Raw genomic sequence first — 21,470 nt, 5'->3', positions numbered from 1 at the left:
CCTGAGTGAATTTAAGTTCCCTTCAGTTATGACGTGTTCGGACTATAGAGCCTTTGGGTTGTTGTTTCATAATCCTCATAAGTATAGGCATAATGTGATTGCTTGATGCCTTTATTTGCAATGCGACAGTAGTATTTGTGCTCTGTGTATAGTCCAAATGACACATACAAAACTTAAAAAAAAATAACATGCAAATTTCACAAAAAAAACCCCAAAACAGATATGCAAAGGCCTTTAGTTTCTACCTGGATCAGTCCCCCAAAAACACGGGATTCTGTATTTTTTACAGTGAAACCAAAAGCATCTTTTCACTGGACCCTCTGCAGGATATACTCCATGCCCTAAGTTTGCTTCTCCAAGTCAAAGCAGATGACATCATCAGGTTTTTTTTATACTTGACAAAGTTCCTTCAGAGCCACAGAAGACATTATCCAACATAGGATGAGTTGTACTCCTCATGATGAATAAACTGATCTTCAAGTGTAAAAAAAGGTGTAGTGTCCCTTTAAAAGATGATTTTCCTGAGAGGATATAAAGCGAACAATGCTTTTGCATCCCTGTAACTCTGTAGCTACTGTACTTTACTTCGGGCATTCCTCTTTAAACAGCCTACAAAAGGTGTACTGTAAGCCCACACATGCATATTCACTGTAGGTGATGCAAAATAAAACTGATCTAAAATTGTTTCAACTTCAGACTTGAAAAATTCTAACTTATCCTGAGGCTTTAATTCATGATGGTATGGAGACAAGGAGAAAAAGGAGAGAGAGATGGGTGGAAAAAGAAACGTAGTCTCCTGGCTGAGTTCTAAGCTGTCTCACACTTACACACACACACTCAATAAACAGACTGCACAAACAGTCCAGCAGTAAGTTTGCGTCAATAACATGAGGTGAGAATTTGCCTCACAGTCTGTCTGAACACCTTCACAGTGCCACTTTATAAAAAATGTACTCTGACTGAGCAATAAGCTATCAACATGCATCATTTTTTAGCAGCCGTAAAAAAATGAGACATATTTGTAAATAAATGAATGTTATCAGTTGAATGAGCGTTATCAGTGGTTATCAGCCTCATAAATATGGGTAGGAGGGAGCACCAACTAGTAGGTTCAAAAGGCTGTTATTAGCTCATTAAATAGTTATTATCAGTTGTACATGGGAGCAGTTTTTTTAGGTTTCACTTTCTGTTTTTTTTTTCTTTTTTTCTCAGGCTCCAAGACTATGGGGTTGGGCATAGAAAAATGGTTGTTTGGGTTAAAATAACCTATGTTTGTAACCTAACGTGACATAACATGAATGTGATGAACTTAAATAAGTCAGCTAAAAACAGTCAACATTGACTTTTGGTTTCACATGGGTCACAAACCCCAGTTACCTGGGTGAAAGTCCTGTTTGTTTGACCGATCCACCACCCTATACTCCTCTGTACGCAGGCTTTGTCACTTTTTATAGTAGTGTAATGTCACCTGGCACCCTCCTTTACTCCAGCCATATTTACTATGGCCTCTAATGGTTAAAGAAACAGGGCAATAAACAGACTGCACAAGCTGAACCTACTAGCTTATTATTGGTGATAATGAACATGTCATCTTTTAATCAACTTAGATAAAACCATAAAGTTATTCATCTTTACCCTCATACCATGTTTAATTTTGTGTATTAGTTTTTTACAGCACAGAGTTTATCACCCATACTTGAGAATTGGGACAAAATATGTCCTACCAAATAAGCCTTAATATTATAACTTATAGACACACTAATTCCATTTTTTGGGGTGTCACATTACTTTTAAAGGATTTATATATATATGAAATAAATAGGATTTATAAAATATTTTGATCTGCTTTCATTTTTTAAATTCTAAACTTGTGCTGTGTCAGACTCGGATAATAATTCACAACTTAATGTAATGTAACTTAATTACAAAATGTGTTAAAAGCCTTCAAAATCTAAATCTAACAATAGGTACTGATATCATTGGTGTGAAAATGTACTGCCATAATCATCTTTGTTTTAAACTGTACTGTTTTTGTGAAAATGTTGGCCCTCTAAAGATGTGTCCCAGATTTTTGTCAACATCATTTAATCAGGCATAAAGGGGTTAGTTATATCACAAGAACTCCTGTCTCACTTCCTGGTTTCCAAAAAGGCGGGATTGCTCCTCAAGAACTGGCAAGCTTTCTATTTTTTGATTTATTCATTAAATGATATTGCCATCAGACGTGTCAACATTAAGAGAACTCTAAGCCACTAAATGGCTACTCAACATGACTGCTATAAAATTAATAAATATCTCACTTTTTGTCAACTCTGCAGGACGGCAACTCCATCAGATCTTACCTCTGACATCCATTATGTATGTTCTTCGAGAAAAAAATAGATAACTGGGAGGTTGGCCCATTACAAGGTTTAATAGTCAAGACTCTGGTGTTTTAAAACATGTTTTTCCAGCCTAACTGAAAAGTACAATCAACCCTCCTCCTCAAAAAAGGTTTTGTCGCAAATCTCAAGAAACCCTGACAGCTCCTTTCTTGCCATTAATTGTCTTCTTAGTCAATATGACTTCTGTATTGATATAAATGCAATGCATTTGATTTGTGTGTTGACGTATAATTTAAGATATTTTATTCACATACACAGCACACAAAAAGAACAAAATACAAACCCTCCAGCAGCCTGAGCAAGTGTGTACTCAAATAACTGCCAGCGGCATCTCTTCATGCACACACACTCAAATACACACACAGTGTTAGCTGCTGTAGATCAGGCCATGGCGACTGTAATGGTGAGGCAGTGGTAGCTTAAATGAGGCTGGCCGGCTGCATCCAGGGCTGCTGATAAACAGCAAAGCTGCTGGAGGAAAAGTGCTGAGCGTACCAGGGATCTATTTTCAGCTAGTATCAGCAGCTGCTGCCTGCGGGAGCGCATCTTTATGTGTGCCCTGCACCATATGTGATTACTCCACTGTTACAACCAGCACAGCAGCCTAATGAAGGAAAGCGTAACGAGAGCGACACAGGATGGAGGGAGGGAAGAGGTGGGGGTAAACACTGAGAGAGGATGGACGGAGCACAGAGGAAAATGAAAGAGGAAGGGAGACAGTCACAGCGTAGGGAAACTGTTAAAGCAAGAAGGGGAGGACGGGGAGGATACACAGAGTGTTTCCTGGTCATTAGCTGACTGCCATGACATCTGAAGCATTTCAGCTGTTAGCAGCACTTAGTGTATGAGTTAAGACAAAGAGACAAATTTATCAATGTGACAGATTGAGGCCATTTTAGGCTAACAGAGCTCTGCTCTGCGTCTGGAGTGGACAGGCGATACAATTACAGGGCAGGAAATTATAGGCAGCGGCCAATCACAGACCCGGACAGTTCGCATGACATTTTTAGGAAGCCTGCCAAATCTCCTTTCATAAACAGGCTGAGCAATACTACACCGCCCTCCCCTTTCCTCCCTCAATCACCCTCCCTGTTCCCTCACCCAGCACTCCTCTCTTACATCGGCCTTTCGCCTCCGTAGAAGAGAGGGCTAATTTATGCAAATGTGCTCCAGTGAATTCCTGCATGTCATGCATGCTAATGAGGACATGGCATGGCATGACAATGGAGTGCAAGGGAAAACACTCCATCTCCATTGGAGGGAGCAGCCGACGCTTCAACATCAGATCTGCTGAGTAACCTGACATTAACCTCCGTGTTCGCAGACAAACAAAAAGGAGCCTGAGTCACAGCACTAATGGAAATGGAACAGGCGCAGTACTGTACCCTGTCATGACGCCATTGTGGGTTAAGCTGTTATGCTTGAGGAGATGACAGGAAATGTGCAGGGACAAAGGCTTGGCGCAGAATATAAAAGCTCTCGAGCCAAAGGAAAGTCTTTTATAAAGACAGCTGGAGCAGATGTACAGTAACTATCTGTCCTTAAAAATACATTACACTGAGAAATGGATGACACACTGTATCATTACCAGCTAAAAGTCAAGTAGAACCTGTTATGACAAGCTACATACAGAACATTAGAAATCTGCTCGATGTAGGTAAAGCGCCACTTTTACCTGAGATTTTGCACCTTCATTTAATTTACAAATCAAATCTTTTTTATTTGATTGGTTTTCCTTACTTCCAAGCAGCCATTCTTTCCACTCATTGCTGTGCGATATAAAACTAAACTGTCAAAGACTCAAAACTTCTTTCATGATCAATCACAGTGAACGTATCTGCTTTCGTTGTTGCCAAAAGTTTTATTACTGCAACAATGTACCTTAGGCCACTCAGACAAGTTCACTGTGATAGATCACCTGTACATGTCTGTATTTTAAAAATCTGCAAGCTGTGGTATGAAATAAACTGAAATCAGTGGCTGGCTGGATGTAAGGACAAACTGTGAAATGTAAGAGTATGGTACAGTATGCTCTCGACATCTCTTGACATTTCACCTCGCTATACTTGCCTTTTTTCTGCACTGTCGCTTGGATACCTGCTGCTTATGGTCTGGCACCAAGTCACTACCTTTTAATAACCTCACCTGAGGGCTGTGGGGGTACACACCTATAAACATCCCGAACACAGGAAACAAAAGGAAAATAAGAAAATCCAGGCAGAGGACAGAGTCTCTGCAGATAAATGCACCGCCACACAAAGAGATGAGGTCATAGGTGGTGATTCAGAGAGATCACTTCCATATGAGTCTATACATTGTTTCTGAAGAATATGAAATATATAATATATAACTGCTGGTGCCTCACATCCATTACACAAACAGTTTGACCTGCTCCAGTTTGGGTGTGGATTTAGAGGCCCAAGAACCAGTTGGAACAAATATAAAAAGTCTTTTATTCCCTATGCCATACAGGCAATGAACGCAGAGTGACTGTATCAGGGAACACTACTACTTTTACAAGTTGTGCTCTCTTTTAATGTTTATATAACTCCATGCTCCTCCCTGTCTATTTACATTATTGCATTATAAATATTTTTAAACTGTACATTTTAATGGTGTATTATGTTATGTGTCTGTATGTACCATTGATGTTTTGAAAGAAGCCAAACACAAATTTCAATTGAGGGGGGCAATAAAGTTATCTGTCTATCAAAATCTTGCATTTTTGATCTTTCACAAAAAAATACATAATTAAAAATCAAATAACAATATAACAGCAAACAACATATTTTAACACAAACACTGTGAATAAAAATGTTTGGCCCCGCAGATCTGGTTATTAAGTGCAGATGCAAGATAATTTACATCTTAACTATCTTAATCTAAGATGTCAGTAAATTAAAAAAAAAAAAACAGTTTTAGTCAATAAAATTTTTTATGAATAAAACCTAACCCCAATACACCAAATTTAATACAAGGTCAAAATACAATGAATGCAGCACTTTAAAGACGCTGTAATATATCTATCAATATTCACACACCACTATACAGAGTACCTTTGATAAGCCAATATCAGCCTGATGGTAAAAGACCGAGGCTCTAGTATTTAAGCCCAGTTCAGTAAAGGTGATGAATGTGTACTGTAAAGATGCATGTCCACCAAATCTTTATGGTGTAGTACCCTTAGAACCCGTATAAACCCATACTGTTGTTCCCGCGTAGTAGCCCCGTAACACACACAATGGAGGACACTGAATGTTTCAAGTTCTTTCTTCTCAGTATGTGGCTGTCTACTTCAAGAAAGGGACAAGTTATGTTTGAGTAAAGGCTGCATGGCAGCAAAGAAAAATACTGCTGGAAAAAAAACAAGAGAATTTAGAAAATGCTACAGTGCTGCTTCATTGTCAGCAAAACAACTGTGTCTCTGAACAATCAACGGACAGGAGTGTTTCTAGCCTGATCTTTGGTACTGGACCAGTGTGCTTTAGGTATCGGAGGGGTAACAAAAATCGGAATGAATGGAGTGGTTTTCTTGGTACCATCCACAACTTTTGATGCAAAAATAATGGTTCTAATGTGTGACAGTCTGAACCGAACCAGACTGCTTAGTGGAAATGAGACTTAGGGTTTGGTACACATTTGAATCTGAATTAACAGTTAAAAAAAAGGCACAGAGTGCAGTGAATACACTTTAGGCCCGTTTCCACCGCAGGAACTTCGGGGTAATTTTACGGGGCCGGGGCTCTTGGTGCGTGTCTCCACCGCAGGAACCACCCCCGTGGGACAGAGTTCCGGAACTTTTACGGGGGCTAAACAAGTCCCTGCCTCGGAGTAGGTACTCAGAACGGCCCCGAAAGACTCCTGGCTGGGGCTTGGGGATTACTTGGTGCTGACTGGATATACTCAAGGAGGGATGTGACGTCAACAGAAAGCAACAAAATAGCCGGCACTCAGCAGACGATGGTTAGCTCGTTCATATAGCTTTCGCCGCCGTGTAAAAAAAAACCTCACTAAATGGCCCGTGAAAAAAATATTCTTTCCAGCAGATATTTTAGTTACAACATGATTGAGTTAGCAAAGCAGTTTTGTGTTGCTATGTGTGGTATTTATTCAGTTATGGGAAATCACGATGTCTAGAAAGCATCAGCTGACAGGGACAGCTAACAGCAGCAGCAAAGCTAAAATCAGGATGTCATCTGTTAAAAGCCTCCCGTTATCGGATATGACATGAAACTACTCCAGTTAGCTCAATCATGTTGTAACTAAGACATCCGCTGGAAAAAATATTTTTTTCACGGGCCATTTAGTGAGTTATTACAGACACCACTATCGGCTAACGGCGTCCCTACGTCCCCTGGCCAAAATGGTCGCACAATGATTACGTCACATCCAGAGGCAGCCTGTAACTTTACAGGAACCTTCCTCGTACTTCACTCTCTCAGTGGAGACACGGCGGTTGAGAGGGCCGAACGAGAGGACATTCCTATAGTAGTTCCTGCCCCCCAAATAGTACCAGGAACTTCTTCAGTGGAAACGGGCCTTTTCACTGTGCTGTTGAGCAAGTTGTTAACGTAAGGAAAGTGTCATAGTCAGTGACAGCAGAAGCTCAGACATTCCTGGCGCTGAGCTGTGGGTAAGTAAACCTCCCCCTGACAGTGGATTAAATCAGATAGTGTACGTCCTAATCCTCTCCCAGTGCAGCTTATTGTACAGGCCAGACACTGGGGAGGACATGACCCCACCTCCACACTGTATAAGACACATGAAGATTGTGTTCGGGCTGTTTGTTTCTGACCAAATATCAGCACTGAGTTTTTCAGCTTAGTGTCTTTAATTTGTTTTGTCCACCATGCTTCCATAGCAGGTTTCCAGCCCAAGCTGATGAAAGTCTGTGTATTCCTTTCATTAAGGGTGATATTTGCTGCTTAACTGTGCTGGGTTTGGAGGTTAAATACGGAGAGCATAAACATGGGGATCACACTGCAGGCTGTCACCCGGCAGGCTGGCTGCTCAAGGTGCTCCTCTGCCCAGCCTCTCACACTCAGACAAAGACCCCGCATCTTCTCTGTCAGTTCACGACATGAGATGTGCCCTTGTGTTGGCAGTGAAAGAGAGCCCCCCTGCTGGACCGAGGGGGTTGGGTGTTAGTGCTGGTATTACCACCGTGGTGTATCACTCCTCTCTCCTCTCTCCAACGCCCTCTTCATCTTCCACCACCCAACCCCCCATCTTTAAGGAAGGCATGGCTCTGTTCCTGGCTCCTACCATCTGTCAAATAGGCTGTATTTCTGTAATAGTGTCCTGGCCAGGCACTCGGTGTGGGGCCAGTCTGTGTGAGGCCCCCTCAGATTAGCCGGCATTTTGCAGGTTGAGCACCGATCAACGGCTTCACCTGAGGTGGTGGATGGATGTCACTCATCAACCCTCGTAAACCACCACAAGAGCATTACATTTACCTGTCTCTGGTCTATCTCAATCTCTCTCCTTATCGCTGAGCAGCAAGAGTTTTTAGTTACTTGACAAGCAGCATTGCCTGATGTCCAATACTCTCACAGCAAAATAGGACTTTTGGCAATGGCTTCCAAAATGACCTTTATGGGTGTTTTCTGACCTTTCACCGCTTTTGGCTAAGATCTAATTAAATTTAGATAGCTAGAACTGCTGGGTTGATGTTAGGGCAAATCATGGTCATTATTTTAAGAGACCAATGTTGTCAGCTGCGTCTTAGTCTGACGCTTAGGCGACTTACCCCGGGGTTTTTGTACTGCTGCAACAGCGTCATGCTACTTTGACTTTGCTTCCAAGAGAGTACATTCATTATTCACACAGTAGCAAGAGGTTGCTAGTCAGGTAAATGTAAACATATGTCCCTTGCACTTGCAAGAGCAACCAGTGCTGTCATTTTTTAATGAGGCCAGCCTCCCATTGTCAGATTGGCCTAAACCATTGTATCTGGGTAACTACCAGCTAAGTTGCCGTTTCATTTGTTTATTTAAAATTTATGATCCCCAGAGGATGATTCTTTGGGATTTTGGTGAGCCTTTCCTTTCCTGTAAGCCACTCTTTGCCCTCAATCGGGGCTGTAGCACTTCAGTCCAGTCTCGAGATCACTTCTTTAAAGGCATTTTTCTTGGTTTCGTACCTTGTTGGACTCGTAATTGTCTTGGACTTGGGCTACTTCAATCGGCTTTGTCCACAGTCTCTCATCCACCACTGCTGTGTTTTAAAAAAGCACAACGCACTAGTTCGGCTAATAGCAAATTGTTACAGTCATGTATCGCAGCAACGACCAAAAGCACTCAGTGCATCTATGTATATGTCTATGGTATTTAGTTTCTTTTGGCACGAATGTCAAAATTCTGCAAATACTTGTTAACTTTGCTGCTAGCTGAGACAAACCAGCCCACCCTCCCTCTACCAGTTATACCTGCAAGCGGTGAATCGCCTGTTCATCATTCTTTCCAAACTTCACTCAGTATTGTAATGTCAGGAATATTATTTATCTCATTGACATTTTAGATGTGTTTCTGGGGAGATGTTATTGTGTTTCTATAGTGTGTATATATAGATCAATTGTGTCCATCCTAACTCATTAATCACTATATTAGCATTGGGAAGACACTATTGCCTGTTATGGTCTTGAACAGGCCTTGAGTTGCTCTGGACTTGATTGGTTGGACTGTCTTTGGATTTGGTCTTGACTTGGACTTAACTGGACCTGGTATTGAACTTTACTTGAACTTGATTAAATTGGTCTTGACAACAACCCTGCCCTTGACTGACACTTTGATCTATAATGAGTTGTTACCAGATCTATGGGTACACATCCTGAGTGTCATACACTGGCCTGTGTATGAAACTTTGCTAATATCACAAAGTCTGCCACAATACAATTTTGATTCAATTCAGGGACTGCGATCAATATGAGACAATACCAATAAAAATCCTGATTGTCTTTTTCTTGGCTACTTGCCATCATCGTCAAAACTGTGTGGTGTAAAGAGCACTTCAGACTCTCAGTCTTGTTAAACTAAATGACAGCAAATCCTTTGTGACACTACAAGTGGATCCGCTCTCCTTTAAAAAACCGGGTGCAGATTTGTGTGTGTGTGTGTGTGTGTGTGTGTGTGTGTTATTTCTTTCGAGATGAAAAATGTGCTGTGTTCCCTGGCTCATGACTAAGGAAAGAACTGACAAACAGGAGGTGGTTTGAGGTCTGTAAACCAGCACTCTGCTGAATCACAGTGCTGCCCTCTCCTTTTTTTCCAGAATAAAACTCGGGGAGAGCAAAAATGGTAGCACTGATACTCCGCCACATTCTGGAGTCCTCAACTGTCCCCACACTGGTCTGGAATCAATCATTCCAGCCAGTCAGCGTACTCCCGACCTGGATATCAGATCTGCAAACAAGTGGACAGTGCAGCAGACAGTCATTGGAATGTCTCTCTGACTGTTTATTTGATTGATTCAAGTAAACACAGTTATTCACTGATGTAATTACTACAATAAATGAGGTTTCTACTCCAATTTAGGAATGATGTTCCATGAGGATGATGGAGAACAAAGGACACATGCTGCTCTAATAACTTGCTGACAGCAGTCGGCTGTAATCATGGCAGTGAGGACTGAGTCATAGCGCTGTGTACAGTTCCACTATATGGAGGTCATTTCTGTTTGTCACAGTGATGACTGCTCCTCTCCAGTGGAGGGCTCTCTCTAAAATTCTTCTCCCTAGCTCGTATTTGTGGCACGCTGATTCTTATGAATCCCCCTTTGTTCTTACACTCACAAGAAATATGATGTAGAGAAAAACTGTGCGTGTGTGTGTGTCTGTGTGTGTGAAGCCTTCTTCGCCCAACACGGACGTTGTGCTCTTCTGTTCCTTCCCCCTGTCGGCTGGCCCGGAGGACAGCATCGCTGAGATAAAGCAGGATTGTTTTGTTCCCATGATGTGATGGCCAACAAAGCCCCTTGATGAAACTGGCTGCCCCTCTGCAAGCCCACAATCACATTAGATATAGATGATGTCACTCAGCCGCGCCAGCCCCGGCTATTCCAGGGGCGGCGGGGCCATGAGGGAGGAGTGATGAAGGTTGTGGGGGAGGTGGTCTTTGTTTCACATTTCATCCGCACCAACCTCCCCCCCTTTTCCCCCCAGTGGCAGCCGAGGCCTTTTTAATTTTCCCTTTTTTCTTTACACATAGGTGGCAGCCTTCAGTAGCAGCTGAAGGAATACACTCCATGACCTGAACTGCAGCTCAAGGCTGCTTCTCTGAGCTGACACAGACCAGTGGGGGCTGAGCAGACCCAGCCCTCCCCCCAGTCATCAGAGAGAAGACAACATTCAGACATGAGGCAGGGATGCGTCAGCATGCTAGTCACTGACCGTAAAGCAAATGGTGACACAGACCTTAAAATCTTGACTGGCCACATCAGTGAAGTGACATTCCTCCATGCTGTGACTGGCAATTGTCTAGACAGTTACACAGAGATGTACAACCTGCTGAACAGGGCAGAATAATGCAATTTAAGGGACAATTTCACCTTGAATAGATTACCATGGTCAAAAGCAGAGGCATTAATAAAGTGACTTGTTTTTCTAAGACAGTCTGTTGTTACTCTTGGATTATATGTCACCTTTTATACTCCACTACATTTAATATCCTACATTAATTCCACAGCTGTACTGTAGTTACTTTACAGATCAAGACTTAACATCCAAAAATACAGAAATTAAAACAATATACAGCTGTTAAAATGAGCTCACACCTGCAGCTACAACACTTAAATGTTTCTTACATAACTACATCAGTAATAAGGAACAAATATACTGTATTATACAACACTCTGGAAGAGGACATTCTGCATAATAATTACTTTTACTTTTGGTAAAGCACTTTTTTTTTGGATAATGCTTATGTACTTACTGATTACTAATTAAGATTTTGAATGCATGAGTTTTACTTGTTAATAGTACTGGGCAATATATCGATATTATATTAGTATCACGATAAAAGACTATATTATATTGATCACCTGCCAGAATAAAATATTGGCATTGTATGTTCCTGCAAAGTACAAATGTGTTACATTCAAATGTTTCAAATGCATCATATTAATGTTTCTAAAGTGGCGTAGTATATGAGCTGACTTTGTCATCAGACAGTGACGAGATGGTGGATGGCGTGCCACGTAGGTGAAATGCCTGCCAAGCTGCAGTTAACAAACAACAAAACCAGCTGTGTGTTTCCAGCGACTTTTTAGGCTCTAAACATGGGTGTTTGTAGCAACCTGTCTCGGTTTTCCTAGTGGCTTTTTAGGCTCTGGATCTGGGTGTTTTGTAGCGACCTGCTGGTGTGATTCCTTTGGCTTTAATCTCTAAATGTGGGTGTTTCATAAGTGACCCATCAGTTTAATTTCACTAGCTTTTTAGGCTCCAAATGTAGGTGTTTTGTAGTAACCTATTGGTGGGGATAGTTTCTTGCCCAGACTTCACTGCTTTTTCAGTTGGGGTTGTGCCCTCAAAACTGGGTATTTTAATCTAAAACAAAATCATATTTTCTAAACCATAACCAAGTGGCTTTTAGGCCTAAATCTAACCACATATTAATCATGGCATTCAAGTTAAAATGTATCCACTAAATAATTACATGCCAATGTAACGTACCTGTGGCATACAATGCCAATATTTTTTCTGGGGATTGGGTTGTTTACAGGCTACATTACAGTAAGGTGATGTAATTTTGTGAACACACACCGGACTGCTCTAGTTGTTCTACTATTTGCCTTTACCCTCTCTGTCATTATAGCCACATTACTGATAATTCATCATCAAAAATCTCATCATGTAAATGGTTTTTGAAAGCACCAATATTGTCACAATATCATTATTGAGGTATTTGGTCAACACTTTTGAAGATTTTCCACATCTCACTGATTGCCACTTATTACTGAGGAGTTTTGAATTTGTAATATTACCACTTCACTCAACTGACAATTAGTTGCTTTTAATTCAAGACGTCACTTTGGGTCCTGTGGAACTGCCTTATTTACTATTTTCTGACACTGACATTGATTAGATTAGTGATAGTAAAAATAACTGTGTTCTGAAATGTAGAATAAAGCCACTATATTCATTCTATGTTGTTTTGCCATTTAAATAGAATGATACCAAAATATGTGAAATGTTGTCAAATTGAACAGGGATGGACAAAGGGAAAAAGGCTTGCTTGAAACCTCAACGGGAGTAACTCTGTCTCTGGCACATTAAAGAAACAGCCATTGAAAGATGTTACTTTCCACACTCCATCTCACACCTGAAACACACAGCAGTTCATGCATTATTCATGCACGCAGTGAGTGAATAAAAGAGATGCTGCTTTGAGCATCCAGGAGCTGTTCCCTGCAGTGCTTCTTTGAGTTAAGGAGAGAGGAAAAAAGCCCCTGATGCTCATTTTACATAAGACGACAATCTGACGGTGACTTCTTTTTCAATGAGCGCAGTGACAAAGTCGTTTGACAGGCGCTTCTTTATTAATGCACGCTGGCCCCAGCGAGCAGCCACAACTCCACAGCACATGCGGGATGTGCCCCACTTTTCACAGCAGCACATGTATGTACGTGTATGTGTGAGTGTGGCTGTGTGACATCAATACGTCAGAGGGGTACTTTCATCATGTGTTCAGTGGAAGAGCTCCGAAGGGGATCGGTTGAAAGTGACAGTGTGAGAGCTGAGGTGAGCAAGAGTGAGGGGTGTTGCTAAACCTGATGAGCGCTGAGCCCGAGGTGGCGTTAATCTCGCCACAAAATGCTACCTCGGTGGTGGTGGCAGCTGACAGGTGCTAATTGGCAATCGCAGCCTTATAGGCTCAATAATGCACTTTCTCACACCCTTCACTGAGTCTTTATCCTCCAGCAAACAGCACTGACATGGTATCTAATGACAGAAAAGCGCACTGCAGTAGAAAAAGATTCAAAAATAACTTAAAACATCAACAGTGAAATTAAAGTTGGAGGGTAATAGTATACAAACGAGTACATGCATCTATGCTCCATCCTCAGCTGTCATTTGGCTCATTACCAATATTTCCACAATATTGTGTGTGAGTCTGTAAATATATTTAAAAGTTACAGATGTAGTCGGTATTTGTGAGAACGACCACAAAACGTCACATCCTTTTATGCCGAAGGGGAGAACAAAGCATTTGCTACCATGTACACAGTTGCTATGTGGCTTGTCTGAGATCTCATAATCGACTCTGACATGTTTACTCCTCTTGGTTTGTTTGCAAAAAGTCAGCATGAACAGGAACTGAACCAAAACTAAAATGCAACAGTGTATCATTTTTTTTCCCTCTGGTGCCCCCAAATGAACCCAACTCCAGGTGTGAAAGCACCCTCAGTGACTTGGTCCAGTACTGAGCGTGAGCAGCGACCAGGCTGCAATGTAAGCTTAAGACTCAGGGTACTTTTGCACCGTCAATATCCATCCACTAAAAGTGATGTTTTTGTCACTGACGGGCTCAGACTATTCCTGTAAGTCTCTGACAAGATTATTGTAATGAACCGAACAGAGATACAACTTTTTGTTAAAGACAAATATCATCCCCACCAGACTCCATCTAAATAAACAGTAATTTTATCATCATAAAACACACTTCATTCAGAGTCAGCAGAAACAAAATAAAACCCATAAAACCATCTTCCTCTTCAACTTTCTACTGTTCCAACAATCACCAACTCTGGTTTGGTTAAAATGAACCCTTACTTTACCCGGTTAGATGTGAAAATATGCTGGCTCTACACATGCTAAAATTACTGTTTGTTTAACTTGAGTCTGGTTGGTTTGGCGATGGTGATTTCAGGGATGTTTCCGGGTAAACAAAAAGTATCTGATGCTTCATCCAAACTGTGTTAGATTGTTTAGCCACTGGTGAAAAAGTTGCGAGCCTAAAAGGACCTGTAGTTCATGAGGTTACAAGCACATCATCAAAACATAGGCTAATGGTGCGGAGTAACGTTAGTGCTGCTTCAATGTCTTGTAAAGCGCATGGAATTCACTAACACATTCTAGTCTATTACATCATAGTGTTATTGACTGTAGGGTACTGATATTCAGGTAAGTTAAATTAATTATAATTATAGTAATAGTGTCTCTTATGTGAGTTTAACAACTGTGTTTTACCAGCATTTACCACATGCCTCTGTGCAGTAAACCACTACTGTGCCCCCTTTAATGGAGATTATTTTTTATTGTAAACTATTTAGAATTATTTTTACCTTTTATATGCAAGGGTCCTAAGGACAGAGGGATGTCGTATGCTGTAGGGCCCTGTGAGGAAAACTGTGATTTGTGATATTGGGCTTTATAAATAAAATTGACTGATTGATTGATGGATTGATTATATCTTTTCTCTTTAATTGTATATCTGTATCCTTTATTACATTTTATTGCTCTGTAAAGCACTTTGAATTGCCCTGGTGTATGAAATGTGTGGAGTGAGCTACAGAGCTGCTGGTCACAGCTAAAAAGGAGCAGATGGAGTTAAGGTGAGATTTTTGGAAACTGCATGGTGCCAATGGGAAACCCACACAGATGATATTATCACTCGTACGTTTAGATTTATGTTTCTCAAAATAGTTTATTATACAATCAAAATGTTTCTAAAACACAAGTAACCTTCTTAACACTATTTGATCTGTACTGGATACATTTACCACAAAATGCCCCTGTCAGATCTGAAGCTTACTGGGCAAGTTATTAGATGACAAAAAGACATTTTAAAAGATGACTTTGCCAATATATCATAACAATACTACATTCTGTGGTGACAATAAAAATCGGCAGTCACGTTATCTAATGCGCCAACTGTGCTACTAACGTTAGCCGGAGCTTGCAAGCAAAGTTCAAGTGTTGGGACTTTAGTCAATCAGAGAATGAAAAGGAGTGAAAACAGAGGTTTGTTGTGCTTGTGTCCTGTATTGTGTTTTTACAATAAGCAGTTTTCTAATAAAAAGTGAGTGAAATAAGCAATGACACACATCATGGTGCAAAATTGTTTTTCTTTGTCCTGTCTGTCTGTTCGTCTCTAATAATGATATGCAACAGTCCTTATTAATAATACTCATGATCAGTCATTTCGGAGAGCTCTCTCTGACACTAGAGAGGATAAATATTCTCATAAGGTGCAGCAGAACTTGCTGTCAGTCACCAGAATTTGATTTCCCCTGTGGGTCCACATAATGCTTATGATGCAGGATGACAGTCACCAAAATTGTCTTGCAAATGAATTTACAGTCTGTCGGTGTGACTTCATGTTACTCCTCCTGGAGCTTTTGTAAAAAGTCAGAGTGAATAAGAAACTGCACCAGAACAAAATGGAAACGATGTAGTTTTTTTCCTCCCATTGTCCGGTCCAGATAAACTGAATTACAGATGTGCAAGAGTCTGAAGAGATTTAAAATGTTTTTCTTCCAAATGAATATTAAAAATACAGGACAAGATCACAGCAGGAGCAACAAACTAGTGTGGGTGGGTTGTGGATCTGAGATGATTGCTCTGATCACGGAGTTTGACAAAGTCAATGCAATGACATTAGAACACAGGCGACAGCAGATATACTATCTGAGCTGTGGCCAAGTGTGTGTTGATTCATGTGATTCTACTTTTATAAGACAACTGGTAATGAGCTTTTTTCCTTTTTTTCTAGTGAAGGTGGATAGAAGTCCACAGGCTACATTCACACTGATACATTTTTATTTTCTAACAGCATTTTGACATGAAAACTAGGAAAGCAGGAAGCAGATTGTCTACTCTGTATTTGTTTGCTTAGTTACTCTGGACTTTTTATACATGGAAGAAGACAAGTAATGGCAAAATGTAAGACCAGAGATTTCTCTGCTTGGACTGAAAGTAGTATGTATAATGTGGTCCAGGCAGCAGAAAACATTAGTTGGGAGCATATATGATGACAAATTAGAGCAGTACCAGGAGCAGCACAATAGGTTTGTAAGCTATAATGTTTTGGTTTGACACATTGTGACTAATAATACCCACTCAGGAAGTGAACGTGGGTGTCTGTCACCGTTTTCAAAAGTTTCCATTTCAACCCGTCCAGACCAAAACACAAACCTGGAATTTTCAAACTAAAATGAGATCAACAGTCTTTTCAAAGGTCTGTGTTTTAGGGGTCTGGAAATGCCAGATTGGTGTGGATGCTTGTAAATGTAGCAAAAGTTGTGTGTTTTAAAATGAAAACAAAGTAGAGTGGATGGAGCCTTAGTCAAGTGGTCACACATGACTGTGTGTGGCTAAGGATGCTGAGGATGGTGCAGAGACCCTGGTTAGTTTTGCTTTTGTGCTGGTGTCAGTAGGGAGTTTCAGTGTTGCATTGTCTAAAAGTCAATAGCATTTCCAGCCCTGCAAGAGAAATCTGTCAGGGAAACAGCGTGTTTGATGGACGTACCTCTTCCGGGAGGCTAACGACCAAGCCATTCTCCGCCTGGCCCACCAGCGCCTGGAGGAAATACTCGCTGCAGGCGGCCAGCACGGACCGGTGCCCTCGGAACTCCTTGCCCTCCACCAGGACAGTCACATCGCACAGGATATCCTGCTTCCGCTGGTCGTTGAGGCAGAGGAGGATATTGGTACAATGAACTGTCGACTCATACACATACATGGGGGCTTCAGGCTTCTCATCCACGGACATTCCGCTCACGCCCTGGAAATAGAAGCAAAACAGAGGGGGGTCAGCTTACAGCCGAGCCCAGTGAGCGCATACCGCAGGGCTGACATCAGCCCCGGCGGTCTGCTGCAGCCAGCCTCATGATTCAACACATACAAGCCTGACTGACTGCGGCTCTGTGCTTCACATGCTTACCCCCCCTTTTAACATTTAAAAGCCAGTAAAATGTTGTTGTGGATGCCCCTTTTCAGTGTGGTTTTACACGAGATATCTGTCTTCTAAAGTAGTCCACACATTTCCACTTACACACGTTCCACTGCACATTCAAATCACATGCACAGAAAAAGGTAATCACATCAACAACAAAACACAAACAGATCAGATTTATTTGAAAGCCAATTACATTTAAATTAAAGGTGGCTGAGAGAGTCGAGAGTAAACTACTGTTTCTGTTCTTTTTGCTCTAGAGATCCACATGTGTTTGTAATCTAAGGAGGACTCACTGTAAAGGTATGCTGAGCAGCTTGGACACACTCAGCAAGAGAACATCAGCTGAAAAACGATGAGACTATAAGTACAAGAGCAGCTTCGTCACAGGATAAGAACCCAAATGACCGCAGAGAGGTTGTTTTGTAGCCACAAGTGTGGAAAGAACTACTCTGCAGCTTCAAAAGACAAACAGCTGTTTTACCAGCAGCTTTTAAAAACCTTATCAAGTCTGCCCAACAATAAAGTTGTATCCACACTATGAGCGACAACGGCTACAATATGGCCAACTTGGGCCAGCCACATTATCACCTGTTGAAGTGCTGCTCAAGCGCTTGTTAATGGCTGGGAATGTCATGTGATTGTGTGCTACTTGGAACAAAGCACCTCAAGTGTACATCATCTAAAGTTTATAAAAATATGGTTTTGATCAATGTCTGAGCCCCATTTTAACATCACATTTCCCTGCCCAGTGGCATCCTCTTGTGCAGAGCTATACACAGAAAGCTTGCATAGCATCAGCTAACTTAGCTAAATAACACAGTGCTGCAGCTATAAACCAAAAAAACAGATTGGTTGACACTTCACAACTTCATTAGAGCACTGAAAAAAGCTGACATCAGCTGAACTTTGATTTGCCATGCCCGTCATGTAGCAATAAGTGTCTGGCTTAAGTCTGTAGCCATTGGCTTGGCGAGATTGTCTGCACACAGCTCTCAACATGGCTGAGCCGGCAGCTAGCAGCAATATAAAGAGCACTAAGGATGGCAACAGTGCGGACAGAGCTAACATTGTTACCTGGGGGAAACCTGTGACCCGTTTTCATCAGTAAGCGCAGTGTAGAGCGGCAGCCATTAGCTAGCCAGTAGGATACGCTCACAGGGACTCAAATGAACACACTAACAAGCACACATGGCCAGACCATTTACTACAACAACCCACAAAGAATTTTGGATAACAACACACAGAGGTAGCATTACTTTACTTCCTGCTCAGGATGCCATTACCCCACTATATCTTTACATATGTTTTGCTGCCGTGTTATCGTTCAGCTTCTTTACAAAATACTTTTGGTGCATGTCTGCCAAAATGTATTACCAAAACATTGTAGCCAGTACGCTTGAGAGGTGTTGGTAGGTGTAGTATTTTTTTAGCTTTGGACAGAGCCAGGCTAGCTGTTTCTAGCCTTGGTGCTAAGCTAGGCTAACCACTTCCTGACTCTAGCTCTGTAGGGGAGAGCTGCATTTCATAAAATGCGTTACAGTTGTAACACTTACATTATCTCTTGCTGCGTAAATGCCTTTATGTCGGCATGTGGCCAGCACAGTACTAAACATCCCTGAAAAACACCAACAGGATTCGTCCTTTCTGCAGAGAATGGCGGCTAGCATAGTTTTCACTAGTCAGGCATGCTAGCTCTGGTCTGTAAGGAATGCTAAAGCATGTGCAACCAGCAGCTCATTTGTAACCCTACAAGCATGCGCTGTATATGCCAGTACTCTTTGTTCAGTCAGATGTAATTGAATTATGTTCAAAATCATATTAGAGTTGTAGCCTTTAGTGTTTTTACAACTTCCATCAATCAAATCCACTAACTTGCTAATGGTACACATGCGCTAACTCGTGGTGAGTTTTAATAATATCATTTAGTTTTACACATTATCTAATCACATTCTTGGTATGAAATCAATGTTTAAACAGTTGACTGAAATGTTGTTATTTTGATCTTAAAACTATGTGTTTAATGCTGTTTTTTTTTTTAGCCATGTTACAACCGTAGCTTATGCTTTTACAATTTAGACTCACGTGCTTCAATTGTAACATCACATGGCGTCCCCTGTAGGTTTAATTCTTCATAATTTGTTTTCTCTATTGAAACCTTTAAGTGGTTTATGATAGTAGACACATATAAGTTGTTTGCCTAGAGTCCACTTGCCATTAGCCCAAGTCAAAAAACAGACATGAGATTGTCCCAGGCTCCCAGACCCTCAGGGACATCAGGACCAATCATCCACTGAGCCCAGCTGGTAATCTGTCCTCTGATTTACAGGAACATTTGTAAGAACAGCTTCAGGAAGCTGAAGGGACACTGTCATCTTTGAGCATTACCCACTGCATTGAAGTAATATTATCAAACTAAAAAAAAAAGTGTTTTGATCTTCTTTGGCTCCAGCTTTGTTCCCTGGCTGGAGTCACGGTAAGTCAGCGTAACTCCACACTTCCATCAAAACACAAACCCCAAGAAGCTGAGCTCTGGGAACATAACAACACGTGCCCCTGGTTTTGCTGCCAAACGTTCCATCCCGCTCGCCCTGTGATGACAGACGCGGAGCTATCTTCCCTCAGAGAACCCACCAGACACTAACACACACACAGACACATAACTTAATCAAAGGGCCTTTATATTAGAGAGTCCTCAGTGCCAAGATGCCCCTCTGCTATATGTGGGCTTGTGGTCGCAAGTTTGAAATGAACTCTACTACTCTCTGTCATCTGCTGACACAACAGCACACAGATTAAAGCTGACATTTGTCAGATCTGCTGTTCTGGACCCCTCGTGTCTGGTAGCTTTGTGTGAGGATTCAAACTCAATGACCCTAAGTAAGAGTCGAATTATGAACTTGAGTTAATGAGTGATATTTCATTAAATAAAACTACATTTTCTATCAAAATTAATGCCTTGACGTGAGGTGACTTTGTTCTTTTGTCCTAGTTTTGCACGGTGCTCCAAATTAAATTTCCTCAGAAAAGTTCCCATCGGTGTTTCTTTTTTTTTTAAGTTGGTTAGCAAGCTATCAGACAAATGTAGACGTCTAGAAAATGTGATTACACACAGAAAATGTCCTCATTCACGGAATCTTTCTAATTAAATTTCTCCTTGTTATGACTGGAGACAAAATAACTTTAAGTGCTTGGTGTTTACATGTTGTATAACTTGCTGCTTTTGATTGACAGCTCATGGGTCACTGGGGCTCTTTATTTATTGATGTGTTCTTTAAACTGACAATTTTTTTCTATATGAATAAGAAGGGAACATTACATTTAACTTCCAAGTGTTAGCAATGAAAAAATAACCAAGTTTAACAAAGAAAGCTCTCTGACTCATACTTTTATGTATGAAAAATGCTTAGCAAGTAGAGAAGTGTTACTACAATGAGGAAGCGCCGCTAACATCTCTTAGGTAAATAAAGACCTAAACACTCACACTGACTACATTCACATGCACACTAATATTCCACTATTAATGAGTAATTGACAATATTTCAAATTTGGTACAGGACATGTAAACAGAATAGTGCTATTCTTTTTGGATATTCCAAATTAGGCATTATTCTGAATGTAGCATTTTCTGATTAAAAGCTGTTTTTCACTGGTGCTATATAAAAATGCGCTATGAGGAAAAAAGACTTGAATATCAGCATGTTTTTTGACAGAATTATAAGCAAGTATCTCCAAGCTGTATTCTTAAAGAAGGTGGTTGAAAGAATGACAGAGGGAGACTGTGTTTCAAGGTCAAAGGAAATATTGTAAAATCCTTGATTCAAAGGAACAAAATGGCACGAGCAGGTCCAGCCGTTCCACTTTTCCATATTTTGAGGTGATAAATGACATGTTAGGGCGCGTTAATCTTAGTATGCTTGGCTGCATGTAAACGGGAATATTAGTGGAACATTAATTTTTATTAGCCATGAAAACAGCTTGGTCAGAATATTTTCTTTTTCGCAGTGAGGGCAAAAACTGGAATATTTTGTGCATGTAAACACAGTCAATGATAAGTGCCAAAGCAGAATCCATTCTAAGTCTAACTTTTCCATCATCCAGGATTTTCAGAGCTTGTGTATCTGGTAATTCCCTACACACTCAAGGCCCCAGGAAAGGGGGTGTGTGTGTAGAATGGTGAGAGTATCGCTACTAC

At 41.1% G+C, this 21,470-nt stretch overlaps 1 protein-coding gene across 3 annotated transcripts in view; it reads right to left on the bottom strand.

The window, feature by feature from the left end:
* Positions 1 to 21,470, bottom strand: part of bach2b (BTB and CNC homology 1, basic leucine zipper transcription factor 2b) — a 136,014-nt gene that overhangs the window by 29,412 nt on the left and 85,132 nt on the right. For all 3 annotated transcript variants that reach the window (XM_049590432.1, XM_049590434.1, XM_049590435.1), the window contains one exon: positions 16,850 to 17,104. In XM_049590432.1, the coding sequence (XP_049446389.1) occupies positions 16,850 to 17,104 (255 nt within the window). The remainder of the gene's footprint in view (positions 1 to 16,849; positions 17,105 to 21,470) is intronic.

The sequence above is a fragment of the Epinephelus fuscoguttatus genome, linkage group LG11 (assembly GCF_011397635.1).
Source record: "Epinephelus fuscoguttatus linkage group LG11, E.fuscoguttatus.final_Chr_v1".
NCBI classification, from domain to species: Eukaryota; Metazoa; Chordata; class Actinopteri; order Perciformes; family Serranidae; genus Epinephelus; species Epinephelus fuscoguttatus.
This window is presented reverse-complemented; position numbering and strand designations above follow the sequence as displayed.